Genomic DNA, 20,277 nt, shown 5'->3' with positions numbered 1-20,277 from the left:
GCCAGTTTAAGCCTGATCCCTGGGATTGGGCCTAAAACAGCAGTTGGACATCCCCCGAGGGGTCCCAGATTGGAGAGGGTGCAGGCTGGGCTGAGGCCCCCCCCGCCCCGTGCATGAATTTCATGCACTGGGCCTGTAGCATACACACACACACACACACACACACACACACACACACACACACACACTTTACAGTTAATTTCAATACTTGGACGAATCTCAATGTAACATTTCTATGAATACTTTCAGAAGCAAAAGAATTCTAGTTTTGTGTTCAGTAGAGAATTTATTCAAACAGTTGTGTTTAAAGTTGTGATTGTTACCTTCCATGTGGGCTCTGGATATGTTTATAATGTTATAGGCTATGGTTTGGGGTGACTTACCAAAACAAGTGAATGTGGACAGTGAGAAGTCATTGCTCTTGTGAAATCTGAAATCAGGCAGTTTTCAGCTTCTTATTACTGGATAACTTCCATCTAAGAAAATTCCTTTGTGTCAACTTCAGATACTACAATTTTGGCTTGCTCATCAAGGTAGAATGTGTTCTCTTATTCTTCGTGTCACGAGGAATTAGAGCTGAATTAAAGGCTTTAGACCCAAATCTAAAAATGAGTATCAATGCTTCAAATAGGATCTTTATTTTTTAATATATTTTATTGATTTTTTACAGAGAGGAAGGGAGAGGGAGAGTTAGAAACATCAATGAGAGAAACATTGATCAGCCGCCTCCTGCACACTCCCTACTGGGTATGTGTCCGCAACCAAGGTACATGCCCTTGACCAGAATCGAACCTGGGACCCTTGAGTCAGCAGGCCGACGCTCTATCCACTGAACCAAACCTGTTAGGACCAAATAGGATCTTTTTTACTTTTAGTAATAATTTTTGCTGCTTCAAACATAACTATTGCACTCAGTTGTTTCAACTTAGGATGTACAAACTTCACACAAATTAATTCTGATTTAGTTCTGTACATGTAGATTAACATGGTACTTAAGCAACCCTTATGAATTTACTCCAAGTGAAAACTTAGTGTGGAAATTTGGCAAGCTTTTAGGTCAGTAACTTTAATCAATTATTTTTATAAATTCTCAGATAGTTTAAAACACATAGCAGCTCATTTTAAACATTTTTTGAAGGTATCAGGGTGATAAAAGAAGACCCCAAAATTTTAAGAATGTCTAAAAACCTCCAACAATGAAAACTGTCTAATAAGTCAACTTAATCCAACCTCCTGCTATATAGTTTGTCAGCAGGCTAAAAAAAAATACAGATTTATTTTTAATTCAACCACAAATTACCTTCTCTTGTCTTTTAGCTATCCCAAACCATACGCTCTTCTTGGGATGCTAAACTCCCAAAGGACCACTCTCAGCATATATACTTATTCTCAGCACCCATAACTCCAATTAATAGCATTTATTATTTCCTATGTGTCCACCATTAATATGCATTTTAATCCTTTCACTAATCCATTCTCTTACTAACCACATTCGAGACTTAAGGAAGCTACGGCACAGAAAGTTTATGTAACTTACCTAAGAGTTCTAATGCAAACGAAAAAGCCTTTATTCTATCCCAGGCACTGCGATTCACAGCTGTTAAATTATGCCGACTCCATTTTTGATGGAACTCAGGCACAAAGACAAAATCAGGCCACACAGAGCTGTGAATCCTGCCCTTGCTAATGTTCCACGTCTACCTTCTAATCTAGACTGTAATGAAAAGTCTAGCTCTTATTCTGTGAAACAACCCTTACTGATGCTCCTCATATGGAACATTCTTTCCTTTCAGAATATGGAAGAATGTGAGCTTTAGAATTTCTATCACTATCAAGGGGGACTTGGAGTCAGGACTCAAAACTAAATTGTGATGCATTTTTAAAGTCTTTACTGCTGACAAACTGGGTAATGGCTTGGGCTTCGGCATGAGGCACTGTCCCGGAGACTCATTAAAGAGCTGATGTAACATAGATTCCCAAGATAGCACAAAACACATATCTCAAAACCTCCAGGAGTTTGAAGTTCACAAAAAAGTCAAAATTTATCCCATAGCATATTAAAATGCTTTCCAATTCACATGTAAACATAAAATCCCATTTCAAAAACTTTTAACATCATTATAAAACACAGACACTGTATATTTTCTAAAATTTATTTACAGTTAATAAATTAAAAAGCAAAGTACAACCAGATTGTAAAATCTTACTCATATGCACATCAAACTGTCCAAAAAAATTCACTTCCATTACAAATAATTGCCTTATAATGCACTTAAGACATAACAGCCCATCAAGAAATATTTTACACACTGATAAAATATTATGAATATATGTCCATTAAAAAAACACAATTTAAAGGGTGCTGTGGCAACCCTTAAAACAACAAAAAACTTTGAGTTCAAAATTGCTCAGTTTTTTGTATTCAAATATTTTTAATGTGTTTTTTTTATTTTTTATTGAAGAGTTTTCAGATTTGCACATAGCAAATCAATAGGTGTCAGCCACCGGCTTAAGTTACACTTGCCCAATAGGGTACTCAAACTTGGACAAAATAAATACACACCCCAACAATGACACTTTGCACTATCAACAATGAAACTTGCCCTCAACAATCATAACATAAAAATAAGTTGCTGGTTGACAGGAAGGATAAAAAATGACATCGGGAATTTCAAAAGGTTATTTAAGGTGCCAGTCACCAGATTTAGGCACTCAAGAGTTAAAAATTAATTAGAAGCATAGCAAGGTGATACACTTCCTTCTGGCTTCCCCTCTCTACTTGTGCCATATGAGATATGAGAAGGTAAAAGAATGAATAAAGATCACAGGATTTCTTACAAAAACTATCTACAAGCTAAGCTACAGACTCACTTTAGAGGACAGAAAATGGTTGCCTCACAATAAAGGCCACCATGCCAAGTTCATTTTCACATTCTGCCCCAAAGTACCCATAAAATACTTTCACTTTCCTATTAATATGCTAATCAACTATATTAGTTGTTTCTTCACATTTTAGAAGTTGTAACATATGCTAAACTTGGCAAAAATAATGATTTTTTTTACATCATTTTTACAAACTAGAAATGGCATGAATTTTTAGTCAATCCGATAACACTGTATTCAGGAAGGGCAATTAGATCCAAACTGAAGTCAGACAGCCCAGGTAATCCAAAGAAGCATTTATGTGAGTTCGAGTGTACTAAAGTAACAAGGCATAAGAGAAAAAAAATATTAAGAATCTGTTACAATAAATGCATGGTGTCAGTGAATATGTTTGTTTTGTGCTCAGGGAAGTTATCCTCCCAGCTAAGTCTAATTTCAAAATCCTCTGGGAAACTATCTAGATAAGCTGTATGTTGAAATTACATTCTAATATGGCCATTAGATTTCTTAATTATTATAAAACTATATACAAAGTGAAGTGGTACAAATACAAATTTCTTCCCCGCAGGTGCTAGTTAGCCTAAGTTAATATAGGGGAAGAGGGGAACAGATGAGGAGAAACCCTATATAAGTGAAATATAATTGGCAGTGGAAGCTAACCAAAAGAATATAGATAAGCTTCCTATCACACAAATATAATTTAACACTCTCCATCTTCCAATTATTCACTTTTATTTATTCATGTGACAGTGTTTGTAACAATGCATTACCGCTGACTAGTGAATAAAAGAATATGATGCTTTACTGGGAAAGTGGTATAAAGTCATATATATGTGTATATATAAAATATTTTTTTAACAAAACAAAAACACTGAAATTGAAGTCACAAAGCTCCTACAACGGACTATTAAACTTGGGAAAAAAATCATTTCAGAAAGCTATGCCATTTAAATTCTAAGAACACAAGAGTCAAAATTGCAGCTCTCATTATTCTCCTAAGAAGCTACCAAGCAGAGATAGACCTTAATATTGAGTATTACATATGTCAAGTTCCAGCCCAGTACAGATCGCTCCATGGCAGAATACCCAAATTTGAAATGATAGTGGTACAAAAACACTACTTGACCCTTTAGATATTACAGTAAAATCTGGCTGTGGCACCACTGGCTAAAAACCATTAAGTCTTGCTGCCACCAATGACCAAAGGCACTTGAATAATCTAAAGTAATACACTGGGCCATATGGTATAAACACTACGTATTATAAAAGTGTAAAAGAAGGGTCAGAACTCTGTGTGGTTGCCTGTGGTCTTCAGCTATCGAAGACCCATAACTGCAAACATGAATTTAAATGGAAAAAAGATAAAAAAGGAAACTGGTGGAGCAAAAAAGCCAACTAACATGTTTATAAAAGTGGTGATATTAGTCTGGACATTTCTTATTATCCAACAACAAAGAGAGAGAAAGAAAATGAGATCTATTTTGCTCCAAGTAACTTCAACCAGTTACTTATAACAAGAAATGCGCCCACCCTTCTAGACTATAATTCTGAGGATTCTAGTGAGTATTCTGTTTATCATTTTAATCACAAAATGTATTATTCATTTCTCCTATTGGACTCCCATTTTAAAATAAATTATCCTTGAAATATTCCTGGATTTGTATGTTAGACCAGTACAAGGAGGCCAAATCATTTCTAATCGGATTCCATCCATTTCTTTAACCAGCACGTGTGTTTTTTTAATAATGCATTCATTTTTTTTTTAAATCACAAGCCAGGTGGTTTCAATGCACTTTTTTATTCAATTTTTAAGTTTAACAAGTCAACTTTTTCCTAAACAAAACTTTGAGTTTCTACCATTTTCTTTAGAAGCTCAGTAAATATAAACTTTAAGTTTCAATAGAAAAATCTTTAGAAACACCTTAAAATAATTAACACAGTTGTATTTTGCATCTCTTTGCTTGTAATCACTGCGCCCATGAAGTTCAAAGCCGTACATATCCTTGCACGATTAAGAGTCATAAGCTTGTGTCGCTTAGAAAACATCCTTGGTCAAAGCACTGGAATCCAGTTCACATCAGGAAACGAGTGGGATTCAGAATACCCTGAGCACAAACTAGTGCAACACCACAAAACATGTTCGATCTATCGTCCAGAAGAGGGGTGGCAGTCAAAACGAAAAAAAAAAAAAGGTATCGAGGAGGAGGGGCATAAAAAGCGTGAATTCTGACTTATTACACAAGCACGAAACCAAATTCCTTTGGAAAAATAATTACTTCTTCGGAGGGCTTCCAGACCAGTGAGGTAGAGTCCAAAAGGGAGAGAACGGATCTGCCCCTACAGTCCTGGAGGCGTCCCCATGTGGGGTTAGAAGATAAGGGGCCCCTCCTGCGGGTCTAGCGGTCTCCTCCCTCCGCAGACCGGGCGCCGAGGGGCAGCGGAGGGCACACCTGCCTCGGGGTCCCAGACGGCGGCGCCGCGTCCAGGGGCGCAGGGCCGGGCACACCATCCGGTGACTTCTTCGCCCGTAAAGTGCACTAGGGGACGGAGTCCTGGCCGGATCTGTAAACACTCGACTGACACTTGTTCATCCCTCCAGGCGGGAGCTCCGTCCGAGGGTCGGGGGGCTGCAGCTCACGCCCGAGGCACCGGGAAGCGGCGGAGCCTCACCACGGGCTCCAGGTTCACTCGCAGGACCTGGCGCGCCCGGCGCCGCACCGCCGCCAGGCTGCGCTCGCCCCACACGTCGCCGCCGACGCGGATGGTGGGGAAGGTGGTCAGCGTCGGGGTGGCCGCCCTCCAGATCTCCTCCAGGGTGCGACCGCCGAAGCTGGGGCCGAGGGTCCCGGGCTCCGCGGCACAGCTCTCCCCGGGGGCCGGCGGCGGCTTCTTCCTGCGGGCGGCGGCCGCCCGGACTCCGCGGCGCCTCCTCCTGGCCGCCCTCCTGGCCGCCGGGCCCCGCGCCGGCCTGCGCGTCGGGCCGCGAGCGGGGGGCACCGGGGGGTCGGGCACCAGGGCCCGGCAGGAGGAGTAGCCGTAGACGTCCTTGCTGCGCAGGATGTGCGGGGAGAACTGGTGCTTGAGGCTGCACAGGAAGCTCCAGAGCTCCGCGTCCGAGCTCATGAACTCCGTGCTGCGGGGCATGAACAGCTTGAAGGCTTCGCCCAGCGCCTTGGTGGTGTCGGCCAGCGACAGCTGCGAGCGCGAGTACACCACCTTCTCCTCCTGCGCCTCCAGCCCGGCCCCGGCTCCTGCCCTCACGCCGCCGCCCCGGAAGGCGGAGGCCGGGGCCGCCGGGGGCCGCCGCCTCTTCCCGGAGCGCCGCATCGGAGGCCGCTCGGGGCCGCCCGCGCCCGCCGGGCCCCGCCGCCGCCGCCGCCTCCCCCCGCGCCCGGCTCCGCGGCGGCGGCCGCTGAAGGCGCCTACCGCCCGGCGCGCCTGTCCCTACTTTTCTCGCCTCGGCCGCCGCCCCTCCCCCTCCGAGGGCGGAGGACGCGGGTGAACCCGCCGCCGGTGCAAGATGGCGGCCGGCGCCCACCCCTGGGCTTTGTCATTGGACGGCGCCTCGCCTCCCGGTTTCTCTTTCTTCTCCTCTCCCGCTTCCTTTCACCCTCTGCCTTTCTTTAAATGCGCCCGCCTCAGGCCCCGCCCGCCGCGGCCTCGGCTCCGCCCATTGGGTGCTCTCCGAAGAGGGGCGGGGAGAGTGGGGTAGAGGCCAGTTCCTGGAAAATGGTGCTGGGGTGGGTGACGGTGGTGGCCCTTGAGCCGGAGTCAACTGTTGGATGGGGACTGGGCAGGGAGCCATGTGCAGAGGAAGGGTGGCCATCAGCTTCACCTTGGGGTGGGGGTGACTCTCAGAATGAGTGGGTCTCCATTTGGAGATGGAGCTGGGAGATCTACCAGTCGGCTGTTGCTCGTTTCACAGGGAAATTTAGGTTTAAATTAAGAAGAAATAGGCCTCTCACAATTCCCCTCTGAACCCTCAAAGGCCTCTTCGGGCAACTTCATCCAACTCTTCCCTCTTGTGGCCCCAATCCGTTTCAAGCAACCCCTGGGAGAGCAGAGTCATTCAGGGAACAGCGGTGGCACCCGTGAGATTACCTCCTTCTACAGTGGAACCATCTTCATGGTTAAATATTCCTATAATACTAAATACTATTTGCTCAAGTTGATCGAAGATCAATGACAACAATGAAATTGTTTAGAACAGGACAATTTTATAATTTACATTGTCATTTTCTCTTTAATGCCCTTAAATTTTTAAGGTTAAAAAAATCTAATACTCAGAATTTTGAGGTAGGCATGAAAATTTCACCCTTCAGTGAGCATCTTATTTTGCAGTAGAGAACTGAAAAAGCACAGTTTTGTGATTTACATATAGTTGCTAATGGTTCCTTCAAATAATTTAGCTGAAAGATGCCTAGTTCAATCTCACTGTTTCACAGATGAGGAAATTTGGACCCATAGAGGTTCATTAATACACCTTGCTGATAGGCCTGGAACTATAGGTCTTTGGATTCCTAATCTAGTGACCTATATCTATTTTAGAGGATTTTTCTAGTTGTGCTGTTGGGACTCTAAAAGGTTCAACAGAAAATTATGCGTACATGGAATAACCAAGGGACAGAGCTGTACCCTTATTTCTACTTCCACATTACCCAGAATTAAACTATTTTTATGTGTCTTATATTGGACTTACTGATAACATTTTGTTTGAACCAGATAATACTTTGTTGGTTAGTTTCAATAATAAAAGCAAAACTTCCTAGAAGTAAACAGTTCCCTACCTACCAAAATCATGGTAACCTTATGAAGAGAAAATCATTTTCCTAGTAAAGCACACCCTGATCTCAGAACAAGGTTAGGGAGCAATTACCAGCTTCCTAAATCCTCATATAAAAATGAGATCATAACTCTTTTCATCATAATAAGTTCGTGGTGACTCTGGGAACACAGAGTAATATAAAATTTGAATAACTTCCATTGGAATGCCCCTACATATTGACATAGAAAAATCTCACATATTAAGCCAGTGGAACTTTAAGGGGACTTCATAATGGAAGAAAGGGGTAAAATAAGGATTTATGTACTCCTGGTTTCTCATATTGTTTTCCTCTCCCTTCCATGTTAATAGTATTATAAGTACTAAGGGTCTTTTGCCTCATAAATATATACCAGGAATCTACACAAACTTACAGAATTGATTTCAATTAAGAGGATAAATATTTTTTCAACACAATTTTTATTTTCATAAAACAAGATCTTAACAAATGGCTGAGTATTTAATAGTACATTTTTATAATACATACTCATTTAATTTACTTAAAACCAAACAATATTTTTATGAAATATTTTTAGTATATGTTAAAGCGCTTAACTTATTATATACTTTTAAATTTGGTATTGTTTGATCTATTTCTCTGTTGTTTTTTTCTTAATTTCTGCATTTTTTCTTTAACTTCTGCTTTGCTTGCCTCAGTCTTAAAAAATGGCTCCTCACCTATTCTACAAAGTAAAATTTACACAGAATGATGATATGTTTCCTCTTGTTTCTGGGACTTTCCTGAGACACTACAAAGTTTATGGAAGTTGACAAATTAAATTTTTGTTCTTGAAGAATAATAGTTTAAATCCTCAGTTTATCCCTTCTCAAGGGAAATGATGCTTCCTATTTCTGATAAATGATGGATAATAAAAATAAATAAAATATCTAGCTATGTATATTTCTGAATTTGTGTAAAAAATGAATCCAAGCAGAGTAAGTGATTAGAGAAATTAAAAATAAAATATATCTCTTAGCTATCCAGAACCTTTAAGATCCCACTTCTAATTAAAGTAATTTACTTCTTGGAAAGTGGCCAAAAATATAAAGTATATGTGAGTGATTGTGAGTATCAACTCTGGAATCAAATAGACTTGGAATCAAATCTTTACAGCAAATATCCTTGAACACTTTTTAAAATCTTTCTGAGCCTCAGTTTTCTCATCTATGAAATGGGCATAACTTCTACTTCAAAAGATTGTTTTGAGGATTGTATGAGACAGCATCAGTAGAACATTTACTACAGTATTTTGATCACAGTAAGCATCCAATAAATAATGACTATTCTTATTTGTCTTATCTAATTTTGAGGATTTTACTTAGTTTAGCCAACATATTTCTATAGTACAGTGCAAGATTTTAAAAATAGTAATAAAATGATAAGAAGAAAATTAAAATGTTTAAGTAACAGGACAGAAGGCAGGAAAAAAGTAAAGAAATGAAAAATACGGAACAGATAGAAAACAAAATAAAATGAGAGAATAAATCTATCAACATAACATTGTATACTAATGCTTATTGATCAGCTCAGATGGTAAATGGACCAAGCAATTGACCAGACCTGAAATTAGCAAGACCTGAATTAACCAAAATTCTTTGTTCTTCTGGCCTACTTAAAAGATTTCCTTATGTTTAATCAAAATCTATTTCTATTTTATCTTTTATCCATTGTCTGTCTTCTAGAACTTCATGAAACCATCTTAAAAACTGTTTTAGATAGTAAGATCTTCAAAGTAAGCAACTTCATACTGTTAACTCAAATTTAAAGCCAAATAAAAACCCTAAATTTTTTCCCACATGAATTTTTCCAAATTTATGTATGCCTTGCACTTAATGTACTTGGGAGATTGTACATTTATCTTTATTAAATTTCATCATTTTAGTTTCAGTCCAACATTCCTATCTATTGTGATACTTTTGAATCTGGGTTCTGTCATGTCTGATGTTTATTAATCCTTTCAGTAAATTAAGCAAGCATCCTTCCACCTTAAACCAAGTCATCAGGGCCACAACCAGTTAGCACAGACTTAATGACAAAGACCTTTGTCACTCAATGAACACTTGTACATGCTGATACACATCCACTTTTGGGGTATGGTTCATCCATTAGCCTTAAGCCTGTCTTAAGTTATCATGAAGCTCATACTTTCTTATCCAGGAAGATATTATAAAAAACTTTGTCACATTTTTGTTGATATCAAAATATACTGTTGACCTGGCTGGGTGGCTCAGTTGGTTGGAGTGTCGTCCATACACCAAAATGTTGCAGGTTCAATTCCCTATCAGAGCACCTACCTAGGTTGCTGATTTGATTCCAAGTTGGGGCGAGTATGGGAGGCAAATGATCAATGTTTCTCTCTCTCCCTCTAAACATATCCTCAGGTGAGGATTAAAAATATATATACGATCTGTAGGCCTTCCCCTAATCTACTGAACCTGGTATCCTTATCAAAAATGAAATGAAGCCATCACATAATTTTTAGAATAAGTTTACACTGTTTGATCTCAATTGTAGACCCCACTTGTCCTATCCTTAATAATTTTGGAACTCAGGTGCAGTTACATATAAAAATAATTAACCAGCCCTAACTGGTTTGGCTCAGTGGATAGAGCGTCTGCCTGCGGACTGAAAGGTCCCAGGTTCAATTCCGGTCAAGGGCATGTACCTTGGTTGCGGGCACATCCCCAATAGGAGGTGTGCAAGAGGCAGCTGATGGATGTTTCTCTCTCATTGATGTTTCTAGCTCTCTATCCTTCTCCCTTCCTCTCTCTAAAAAAAATCAATAAAATATATTTAAAAAAATAATTAACCAGTTTGAGACCAATTGTATCAAATAAGAACATTAATATATATGCCTAGTCTGAAGCATAATTTCCTGCCAAACTTCACCACAATGTATTCCTAAAATGTCTATTCACTCAGTCATTTAAATAATTTATTGAGAGTCTACTATATACCAAGCTGAGTGAGGGGGAATAAACAGTGTGCAGAACTATATCAGGAATCTGCCACATGATCCTTCCAGGCTTGTATTATTAGTTTCTTATTTCTGCTGTAACAAATCATCACAAACTTGGTCGCTTAAAGCAACACAAATGTAGTACCTTACAGTTTTGGAGGTCTGCAGTTTGACACTGGACTTACCAGTACTAGGCTATAATCAAGTTGTCAGCAGGACTATGTTCTTTTCTGAAGGTTCTGGGAGTGAATCCATTTCCTTGCCTTTTATCTTCTAGAAGCTACTGACTCCTTATCTTATGAACTCAAACTCCATCTTCAAAGGCAGAATGTTAAATCCCTCTGACCATTCTTCAATAGTCACATCTCCCTCTGACTCTTCTGCTTCTTTCTGGAATCTTAAAGGAAATTTGTGATTACATTGGGCCCACCACAATAATCTCCCTATTAATTTTAATTGAATTTATTGGGGTGCCATTGGTTAATAAAATTATGTAAATTTCAGGTATACAATTCTACAATACATCATCTGTCTTTTGTATTGTGTTTGCCATCCTAACTCAAGTCTCCTTCCATACCATTTATTCCCCCTTTACCCTCTTTTAAAGTCAGCTGATTAGCAACCTTAATTCCATCTGCAAATATAATTTCTCTTTTCCATGTTACCTAGCATTCTTGCATGTTCCAGATGTTCGGACGTGAACATCTTTGGGAGACCATTATTCTGTCTACAGAATTATAGGTTTAACCATTAATGACAGAGACTTAACATATACTGAATATTCACATTCTATGCCAGACTCCATGCTAACCAGTTCACATGGATCACTTCATTTAATTTTCACAACAGTCCCATAAGGCAAATATTATTCTACACACTCCATTATACAGATCAGCATACTGGTACTATTCTTTCCCATTTATGTTTCCTTGCTCATTTCCTCCATCTTCCTCTTTCTGAATTTTATTTATCCTTGGAGGCTCCTCACCAAAGCCTTTTGATCATCTATGTGCTTTTCTTCCTCCTGTAAAAACTGTATCATTTTTCTTTTATCTCCCTAGTAACATGCTTCCCCACCTCTATCCATACTTCAGCTTATCCTTATGCCCAGGAGAACCACAGTTACTGACAGGATGTGTCATTATATCTCAGTTGTGTTGGGACAGAAGGACGGTTATGAACTATCTAAATTATAAACTTCTTCACAGCAAGACACATCAAAAGAGAGAAACATGAAAAGTTGAAGCACCTTTTAATGTTAAATATTGTAGAATCTATATTTATAACTTCACCCTTTCCATTCTCATTTTGTTCTAATTTTAGCCTTGGGTAATGTGAACAAACTAGATAATCCATTAAGACAGATTTTAAAATATGTAAAAATTACCCTCTTTAGAAATTCCCCCACATTCAGGTAGAACCTCATAATAATCACTCTCTTAATAAATACATGATTAATTTAGAAAATCTGTTGGAGAAGAAAAGGCCAAAAAAGACCACAAGTTATGTCAATTTAAAATTCTTAACTCTTATTTTTGAAGATTTGTGGCTAGACTAACTAGAAATGTTTTCCCCAAATTGTGGCCAAGAAAACATTTCCACTATCTCAGCCCTTTTCCACCTTCTTTCTAACTAGACTGTAGCTCAATGACTCTTCCTCTCTGTACTGAAAAAGATCAAGGATCCCCTCTCCCAAGCCATTTACCAGCCTTTATTGTATTGTTCCCACCAATGATTCTTCTAACTAATCAGACAGTAGAATGTATTTTATATGTTAGTAAATTTTAATATAAAATATATTTGTTGTGAAAACAATATTATGGTAACATTGATTTAAAATTTTTGAAAAAAATATTCACTTTATATATCAATATTCAAATATCTATTATGTTTCCTTAGTTCTGTCCAAATTTATATTGTCATGTAGTTTTTTGCCACTTAACATATAAACATTTCTCCATATTTTTATACAATCTTAATACTTCCAGTTCTTTATTATAATATATTTCTTTCATCAGGATATTCAAATATTGTATTTGTGGACTAATTAGGATATAAGGACATTGTTTTCAGTTTTGGGGGATTAAAGAAAAATTTTAGACTTCTTAAAATACATTGCATATTGATTTTGAAAAAGATCATACCAAGTTACAATACTTCCAGCAACATATGAGTATGGGTTTCAACCCAAACCTTCCAGCATTAGGTGTTTTATATATTCTGAGCATTTTGCCTGTCTTTAATTATTCTTATTTTAATTTTTCTCCTATTACTAGTGAGAAAGAACATTTTATTTTATATTTCTTAACTTCTATTTATTGTTATTTGAATTGTCCCTTCATGATCTCTCACAATTGATTTATTGTGGTAAACATTTAAAAGAAAATATATTAGTTTAGTATGCTATTGAAATATTAACTCTTTTACTACATATCATTGTATATATATTATAAAAGTTAATAAAATTTCTACTGAAATTCAGAACTTAGATCTACAGAGGTGAAATTTTCTTTAAAGGTTAGTTTCTTATTATTGCACTTATATAGGCACATACCTTGCTTTAAATTATAGGTTTCTGTTTAGGTTGTGAACAAGCAGTTTCCTATGCTCTGGCTTTTATCATTTTCAACATTTTGATCTATGATTTAGTTAAGAAAACCAGTGTTGGGCTTATCAAACTCATGAATCCTATGGAGTAATAAGAGATAGCTAATACCACCTTTTGAACTACCTAAAACAATGAACCAATTCTTTAAAAATGTAATTTCATAGAAATAAGTATAAAGCCTAAACCTGGGATCCAACAATTAAACTGTAGAAGTATAGCCGAAACCGGTTTGGCTCAGTGGATAGAGCGTCGGCCTGTGGACTGAAAGGTCCCGGGTTCGATTCCGGTCAAGGGCATGTACCTTGGTTGTGGGCACATCCTCAGTGGGAGGTGTGCAGGAGGCAGCTGATCGATGTTTCTCTCTCATCGATGTTTCTAGCTCTCTATCCCTCTCCCTTCCTCTCTGTGAAATATCAATAAAATATATTAAAAAAAAAACAAAACACATTAAACTGTAGAAGTATAAAAAAACTATATCTTTTTAATGTAAAAAGATGTTAAAATTTACTCAAAATAAGATAAATGCACATTAAAATGATACAAAGATATCATTTCTCACCTGTCAGATTGACAATAATTTAAAAGATTGGTTGCACACGATGTTGCAAGATTGTGAAGAAACAAGCACTATCATAGAACTAGAGGCCCGGTGCACGAGATTTGTGCACTGGAGGGGGTTGTCCCTCAGCCCAGCCCGGACATCCCTTTCACAATCCGGGACTGCTGGCTCCTAACCACTCGCCTGCCTGCCAGCCTAATCGCCCCCTAACCGCTCCCCTGCTGGCCCAATGGACGCCTAACTGCTCCCCTGCCAGCCCGGTCACCCCCAACTGTCCTCCCCTGATGGCCCAGTTGCCCCCAACTGCCCTCCCCTGCCAGCCATCTTGTGGTGGCCATCTTGTGATGGCCATCTTGTGGCGGCCATCTTGTGTTGACAGGGCGGCCATCTTGGGACGATGTGGGGGTGGCCATCTTGTGATGATGTGAGGGTGTTGCACGAGGGCGTGAGGGCACAAGGGCCACCTAGGTTTTTATTAGTATAGATGTCCTTGGGAGTGCAAGATGATGTAGCCCCTGGTGAAGGAAACTAGGTAATATCTAACAATAATAATTATGTATTAGTATTTACCCAGGAAAACCACTTCTAGGAAATTACCTTGACAATAAACTGCCACAAATATAAAAGAATTCATGTACAATGCTCTTTATTACAATATATTTTAATATGTTTTTATTGACTTTACAGAAAGGAAGGGAGAGGGAGAGAAACATCAATTAGCTGCCTCCTGCATGCCCCCTATTAGGGCATGTGCCTTGACTGGGAATCTAACCAGCAACCTTTTGATGCATGGGACATGGCCCAAACAACAGAGCTACACCAGCCAGGGATTCATTACAATATTATTTGTAATAATAACCTAATGGAACAATCCAAATACCCAATAATAAATCAAATTGTAGTACAGCTATGTGATGGAGTCATAATTTTAAAAATATATGAAAAAATTTATAAACTGACATGGAGTGACTTCAGGATGCATTATGAAGTGAAAAGGTAACATGCATATAGTACATTACCACGTAAAAAATAAGGTAACATAAGAATATGTGTATATGTTTTCTTATTTTTGAAAAAAAAGTAACAGGAATGATAAAACAGACACTAACAAAAATACCTGCTTATGGAGGTGGTGGGAAAGAGTAGAAGGAATGAGAGTGGTACTTCCTTCAATATACCTTTTTATATAGTTCTGATTTTTGAACCAAGTAAAAGTAATTCATTCAAAATATAATAAACAGATTTTTAAAAGTATACCCTTATGCTATAGCAGGTTTGGCTCAGTAGATAGAGCATTGGCCCTTGGACTGAAGAATCCCAGGTTTGATTCTGGTCAAGGGCACATACATTGGTTACAGGCTCTAGTCCTTGTTGGGGCACGTGTGAGAGGCAATGAATCGATGTGTCTCTCCCACATCGATGTTTCTCTCTCTCTGTCTCTCCCCCTCCCTTTCACTCTCTCTAAAAATCAATGCAAAGATATACTCAGGTGAGGATTTTTTTTTAAAAAAGCAGACCCTTAAATTGAATGTGAAGAGAAGAAAATGAATCTCTGTATCAAATTAATATCAATATTTCTTTGCAGTTCCTTTTGACCTTAGAATATGTCTCACTAAGGATTGTGTTCAAAGTTACTTGAATTATTCTGTACTGTGCTAGACATAGTACCTTGGTTGCTCATCCCTGGTGTCCTTATATTCCAAAGAAAAAAGGGACTACAAAAATATCTAAACTCTAGTTCATAGAGAGAATTTTAAAAGCAGCAAGAGAAAAGCAATTACTTAGAAAGGATATCCCAAATGACTGTCAGCTAATTTCTCAATAGAAACTTTGCAGGCCAGAAGGGATTGGCATCAAATATTCAATGTGATGAAAAGCAAGGACTTCTACCTAACAAAGCTATCATTTTCAATCAAAGGAGAGATATAGAGTTTCCCAGACAAGGAAAAGCTGAAGCAGTTCATCACCACCAAACCAGTTTTACAAGAAAAGTTAAAGGGACTTCTTGAAGAGGAAGAGGAAGAAGAATGAGGAGAAGAATAAGGAGGAGGAGGAGAAGGAGGAGAAGGAGGAAGAGGAGGAGGAGGAGGAGGAGGAGAAAAAGTTCAAGAATATCTTATATAATAAAGAGCTAATATGCAAATGGTTGTCACACCCTCACGCCATAATGGCTCAGACACTCAACACTAGGAAGAGAGGAATGGGGACCAGCCAGGCACAAATGAGCTCGCGAGAGAGAAATGGGAACCAGCCAGGCACAAATGAACTCGCAAGAGAGGAATGGGGACCAGCCAGGCTGTGGCCCAAGAGAGGGACAAGCCACCCACCCTGTGGTCCTGGGCGCCAGCGGCTACGCCTGCGCCTGTGGCCCGGGACAGGGACAAGCTGCATGCCCCGCGGTCCCAGGCGCCAGTGCCTGCGTCTGAGGCTGCGGCCTGGGAGAGGGACAAGCCACCCGCCCTGTACTCCCAGGCACCTGCGGCTGCAGCCTGAGCGAAGCTGCCCGCCCATGGTCCCCTGCAGCTGTGGCTGGCCCAGGTAAAGCCGGCCCAGGTCCTGGGAGCCTGTAGCTGGCCAGAGGGAGGGAAACCTGGGTCCTGGCTGCCTGCGACCAGCTGGAGGAGGGAATCTTGGGTCCTGGGTGTGGGGCAAGGCAGAGGCAGTTAGGGGCGATCAGGCCAGCAGAGGAGCAGTTAGGGACGATGAGGCTGGTAGGGGAGCAGTTAGGGGTGATCAGGCAGGCAGGCAGAGGTGGTTAGGGGCAATCATGCAGGCCGGCAGAGGGGTTAGGGGCGATCAGGCAGGCAGGCAGGCGAGTAGTTAGGAGCCAGCAGTCCTGGATTGTGAGAGGCAGTTGGACATCCCCTGACGGGTCCCGGATTGGAGAGGGTGCAGGCCAGGCTGAGGGACTCCCCGGCCCCCTCTCCCCATGCACAAATTTTGTGCACTGGGCCTCTAGTGAATAATAAAATGACAATAACTACATATCTATCAACAATCACTTTAAATATGATTAATTAAATGCTCCAATCAAAAAACATATGGTGGCTGAATGGATAACAAAACAATACCCTTACATATGCTGCCTACAGGAGACTAATTTCAGATATAAAGACACAGAGACTGTCAATAAAGAGATGGGGAAAAAAAGATATTTCATGAAAATGGAAACAAACAAAAAATAGCTGAGGTAGCAATATTTACATCAGACAAAATAGACTTTAAAATAAAAGCTATAATGAGAAGGACCCAGCAATCCCACTTTTGCATATTTATCCAAAGAAACCTAAAACATGAATTCCAAGGAACATATGCATCCATATGTTCATTGCAACATTATTTACAATAGCCAAGATATAGAAGTGACCCAAGTACCTGTCAATAGCAGATGACTGGATAAAGAAGTGGTGCATACATGCAATGAAATATGATTCAGCCATAAAAAGGAATGAAATCGTGCCATCTGCAACAACGTGGATGGACCTGGAGGGCATTGTGCTCAGTGAAATAAACATCATCTGTACATTGTATTGTGTGCCCACCACCCCAAGTGAAATAAGTCAGACAGAGAAAGACAGATGCCATATGATTTCACTGAAATGTGGACTCTAAAAAAAAACAAACAAAAAAATTGAAACAAACTCATAATACAGAGAACATTTTTACAACTGCCAGATGGGAGGGGTATTGGGGGGAATGCATAAAAATAGTGACGGAATTAAGAAGTACAAATTATAGTTAAAAAATAGTCACAGGCATATAAAGTACAGCATGGGGAATAGAGCTGATAAAATTGTAATAACTATGGATAGTGTCAGATGGGTGATCACTTCATAAGTATATTGTACTATTCAGCATGTTGTAAAAAATGTTCATACTATATGATTTCATTTTTATAAAACTGTAGACAAAGCAAATTGATCTCTAGTGACAGGAAGCAGATCAGTATGTTTGGGGATCCTGGGGTGGGGTAGGAAGGAGAAAAAAAGTGGGAATGAGTACAAAGGAACACTAGGAATCTTTTGAGGGTAATAAATATATTCATACTCTTAACTGTGGTGATGGTTGCATATATGTATACATATACCAAAACTTATCAAATTGTACACTTTAAATATGTGCAGTTTATTGTATGTCAAGTATACCTCAGTAAAGATATTTAAAATAAAATTTTAAAATGTTAAAGACACCCAGGCCTGACTTTGAAAACCAGAAATTCCATAGTGTGTTAATGCCTCTTGTCCAACCCTGAGGTCTGGATGTCTGCAGGGAACAGTCTGAAGACTAATGGGTAGAGGTTGTTCTTTAATGTATTTTAAATGATAAAGAGACTATTAAGCATTAGTACCCACCTGAAATAAGTAGAATTATAGTAAAAGATGAACTTTCTTATCTTGTTTTATTTTTATTTTTTATTAAGTTTATTGGGTGACATCTATATATATAAAAGCCTATGCGATTGTTACGACTGGTCGACTGAACCACCAGTTGACTGGTCACTATGACACACACTAACCACCAGGGGGCAGACGCTCAATGCAGAAGCTGCCCATTGGTGGTCAGTGCACTCCCACAGCTAACCTCCCACAGTCCCTCCCTCTGGCTGGCCAACCTCCCGCGGTCCCTCTCCCCAGCTGGCCAGGCCCAATCGGCCTGATCAGGACTAGGCAAGACAGCCCAGATCGGCCCCAATCGCTGGCCAGGCTGAGGGCCTCCACCCATGCACAAATTCATGCACTGGGCCTCTAGTCTTACCTAATAATAGAGAAACATGTAAATTGACCGTACCTCCGCTACACCCACAGCCAATCAGAGTAAGTATACAAATTAACCCAACAAAGATGGTGGTTAATTTGCATACACACCTGGGTCCCAGGAACCTCCTTGGCACCCAGTTCACTCCCAGCCGGCCATCAAAGGGGCTGGGCAGGGCGGAGGGGGGGATGGGAGGGCGCTTTCCAAGCCTAAAGCCTGGGGCTTGGGAAGGGGCCGAGCCTGCGACCAAACGCAGACCATCCGGAAGTCAGCGCTGGGTTGCCCAGCTGCAGCCTGGCGACCCAACACTGACTGCCCAGGTGGCTGAGACCCAGAAAGTGAGTCAGGGTCTGATCTGCAGCCTCAGTGGAAGCTGTTGATCAGTGTACTTACTCTCTCTTTCTCTCCCTCTTTCTTTCTGATATTCACCAGCAGCCAGGCTTTTCTTTCTCTCCTGGCCTCTGAGGGGGCTGCTGTTAAGCCCCACCTCTTTAATCAGGCCCAGAGATAGGCCTTGGAGATGCTGACTGGCATAGGAACCAACCAATGAGTACCAAAGGTGGGTGCTGTGGGGAGCCAATGGCTGCCTAGGAGGCGGAGCTTTTGACACATACTGGCATAGGAACCGACCAATCAGAACCAAAGGTGAGTGCTGTGGGGAACCAATGGCTGCCTAGGAGGCAGAGCTTCTGACGCTGACTGGCATAGGAACTGACCAATCAGAACCAAATCTGGGTGCTGTGTGGAGCCAATGGCTGCCTAGGAGGTGGAGCTTTTGATGCTGACTGGCATAGGAACCAAACAATGAGAACCAAATATGGGTGCTGTGGGGAGCCAATGGCTACCTGGAGGTGCTGGCATAGGAACCGACCAATCAGAACCAAATTAGCGAGCAGAGGAAGGCAGTTGGGGGTGACAGCAGGCCTGCAGGAGAGGGCAGTTAGGGTTGATCAGGCTGGCAGACAGAAGCAGTTAGGGGCAATAAGGCAGGCAGGCAGGTGAGCAGTTAGGATCCAGTGGTCCCAGATTGTGAGAGGGATGTCTGACTGCTGGTTTAGGCCCAATCCCTGGGAACAGACCTAAAATGGCAGTCGGACATCCCGCAAGGGGTCCCCAATTGGAGAGGGTGCAGGCTGAGTTGAGGGAATCCCTCCTCCATGCACGAATTTCATGCACTGGGCCTCTAGTTGGTTAATAGATTATATAGGTTTTGAGTGTACAATTCTATGATACATCATTTGTACATTGCATTGTGTGCCCACCACCCAATCAAATCCTCTTCCATTGCCATATATTTGGCCCCCATTACCCTTACTACTCCCCCCAACACACCTTTCCTCTGGTAACCACCATACTAAGAGGGTTTTTTTTTGTTTTTCTTGTTCATTTGTTGCTTTCAGTTTTATATCCTAAATATAAGTGAAATCATGTCACTTTGAAACTTCAGCACAATTACCTTTATTTATTTTTTATAAATATTATTTGTTGAAAGTATTACATATGTCCCCTTTTTTCCCCATTGACCCCTTCCAGACCACCCCTGCCCCCAGCCCCAGGCCTTCAACCCCCTATTGTCTGTGTCCACAATTCCATTTAAATGGCTTACAGAAATAAAAAGCTGCGTTTCACAAGCCAGGTCATCTGGATCTCCTATTTAGACAGCCGGCACTATTTCTTGCTGTGCCACCAG

The 20,277-nt window shown here is 40.7% G+C and overlaps 1 protein-coding gene across 1 annotated transcript; it reads right to left on the bottom strand.

Moving 5' to 3' along the window:
• Positions 1–672: 672 nt before the first annotated feature.
• CCDC71L (coiled-coil domain containing 71 like) lies at positions 673–6,586 on the bottom strand. Its single transcript, XM_080666828.1, has one exon. The coding sequence runs from the start codon at positions 6,208–6,210 to the stop codon at positions 5,518–5,520; it is 693 nt and encodes a 230-aa protein (XP_080522954.1). The 5' UTR covers positions 6,211–6,586; the 3' UTR covers positions 673–5,517.
• Positions 6,587–20,277: the final 13,691 nt, after the last annotated feature.

The sequence above is a fragment of the Plecotus auritus genome (genome assembly GCF_963455305.1).
Source record: "Plecotus auritus genome assembly, chromosome: 4".
In the NCBI taxonomy this organism is placed as follows: Eukaryota; Metazoa; Chordata; class Mammalia; order Chiroptera; family Vespertilionidae; genus Plecotus; species Plecotus auritus.
Note: the sequence above shows the minus strand (reverse complement) of the source record. Positions and strands in the feature narration are given on the sequence as shown.

What these genes read in the sequence shown, in the direction of transcription:
- CCDC71L (XM_080666828.1), bottom strand. Translation starts at nt 6,210, where the DNA reads ATGCGGCGCTCCGGGAAGAGGCGGCGGCCCCCGGCGGCCCCGGCCTCC.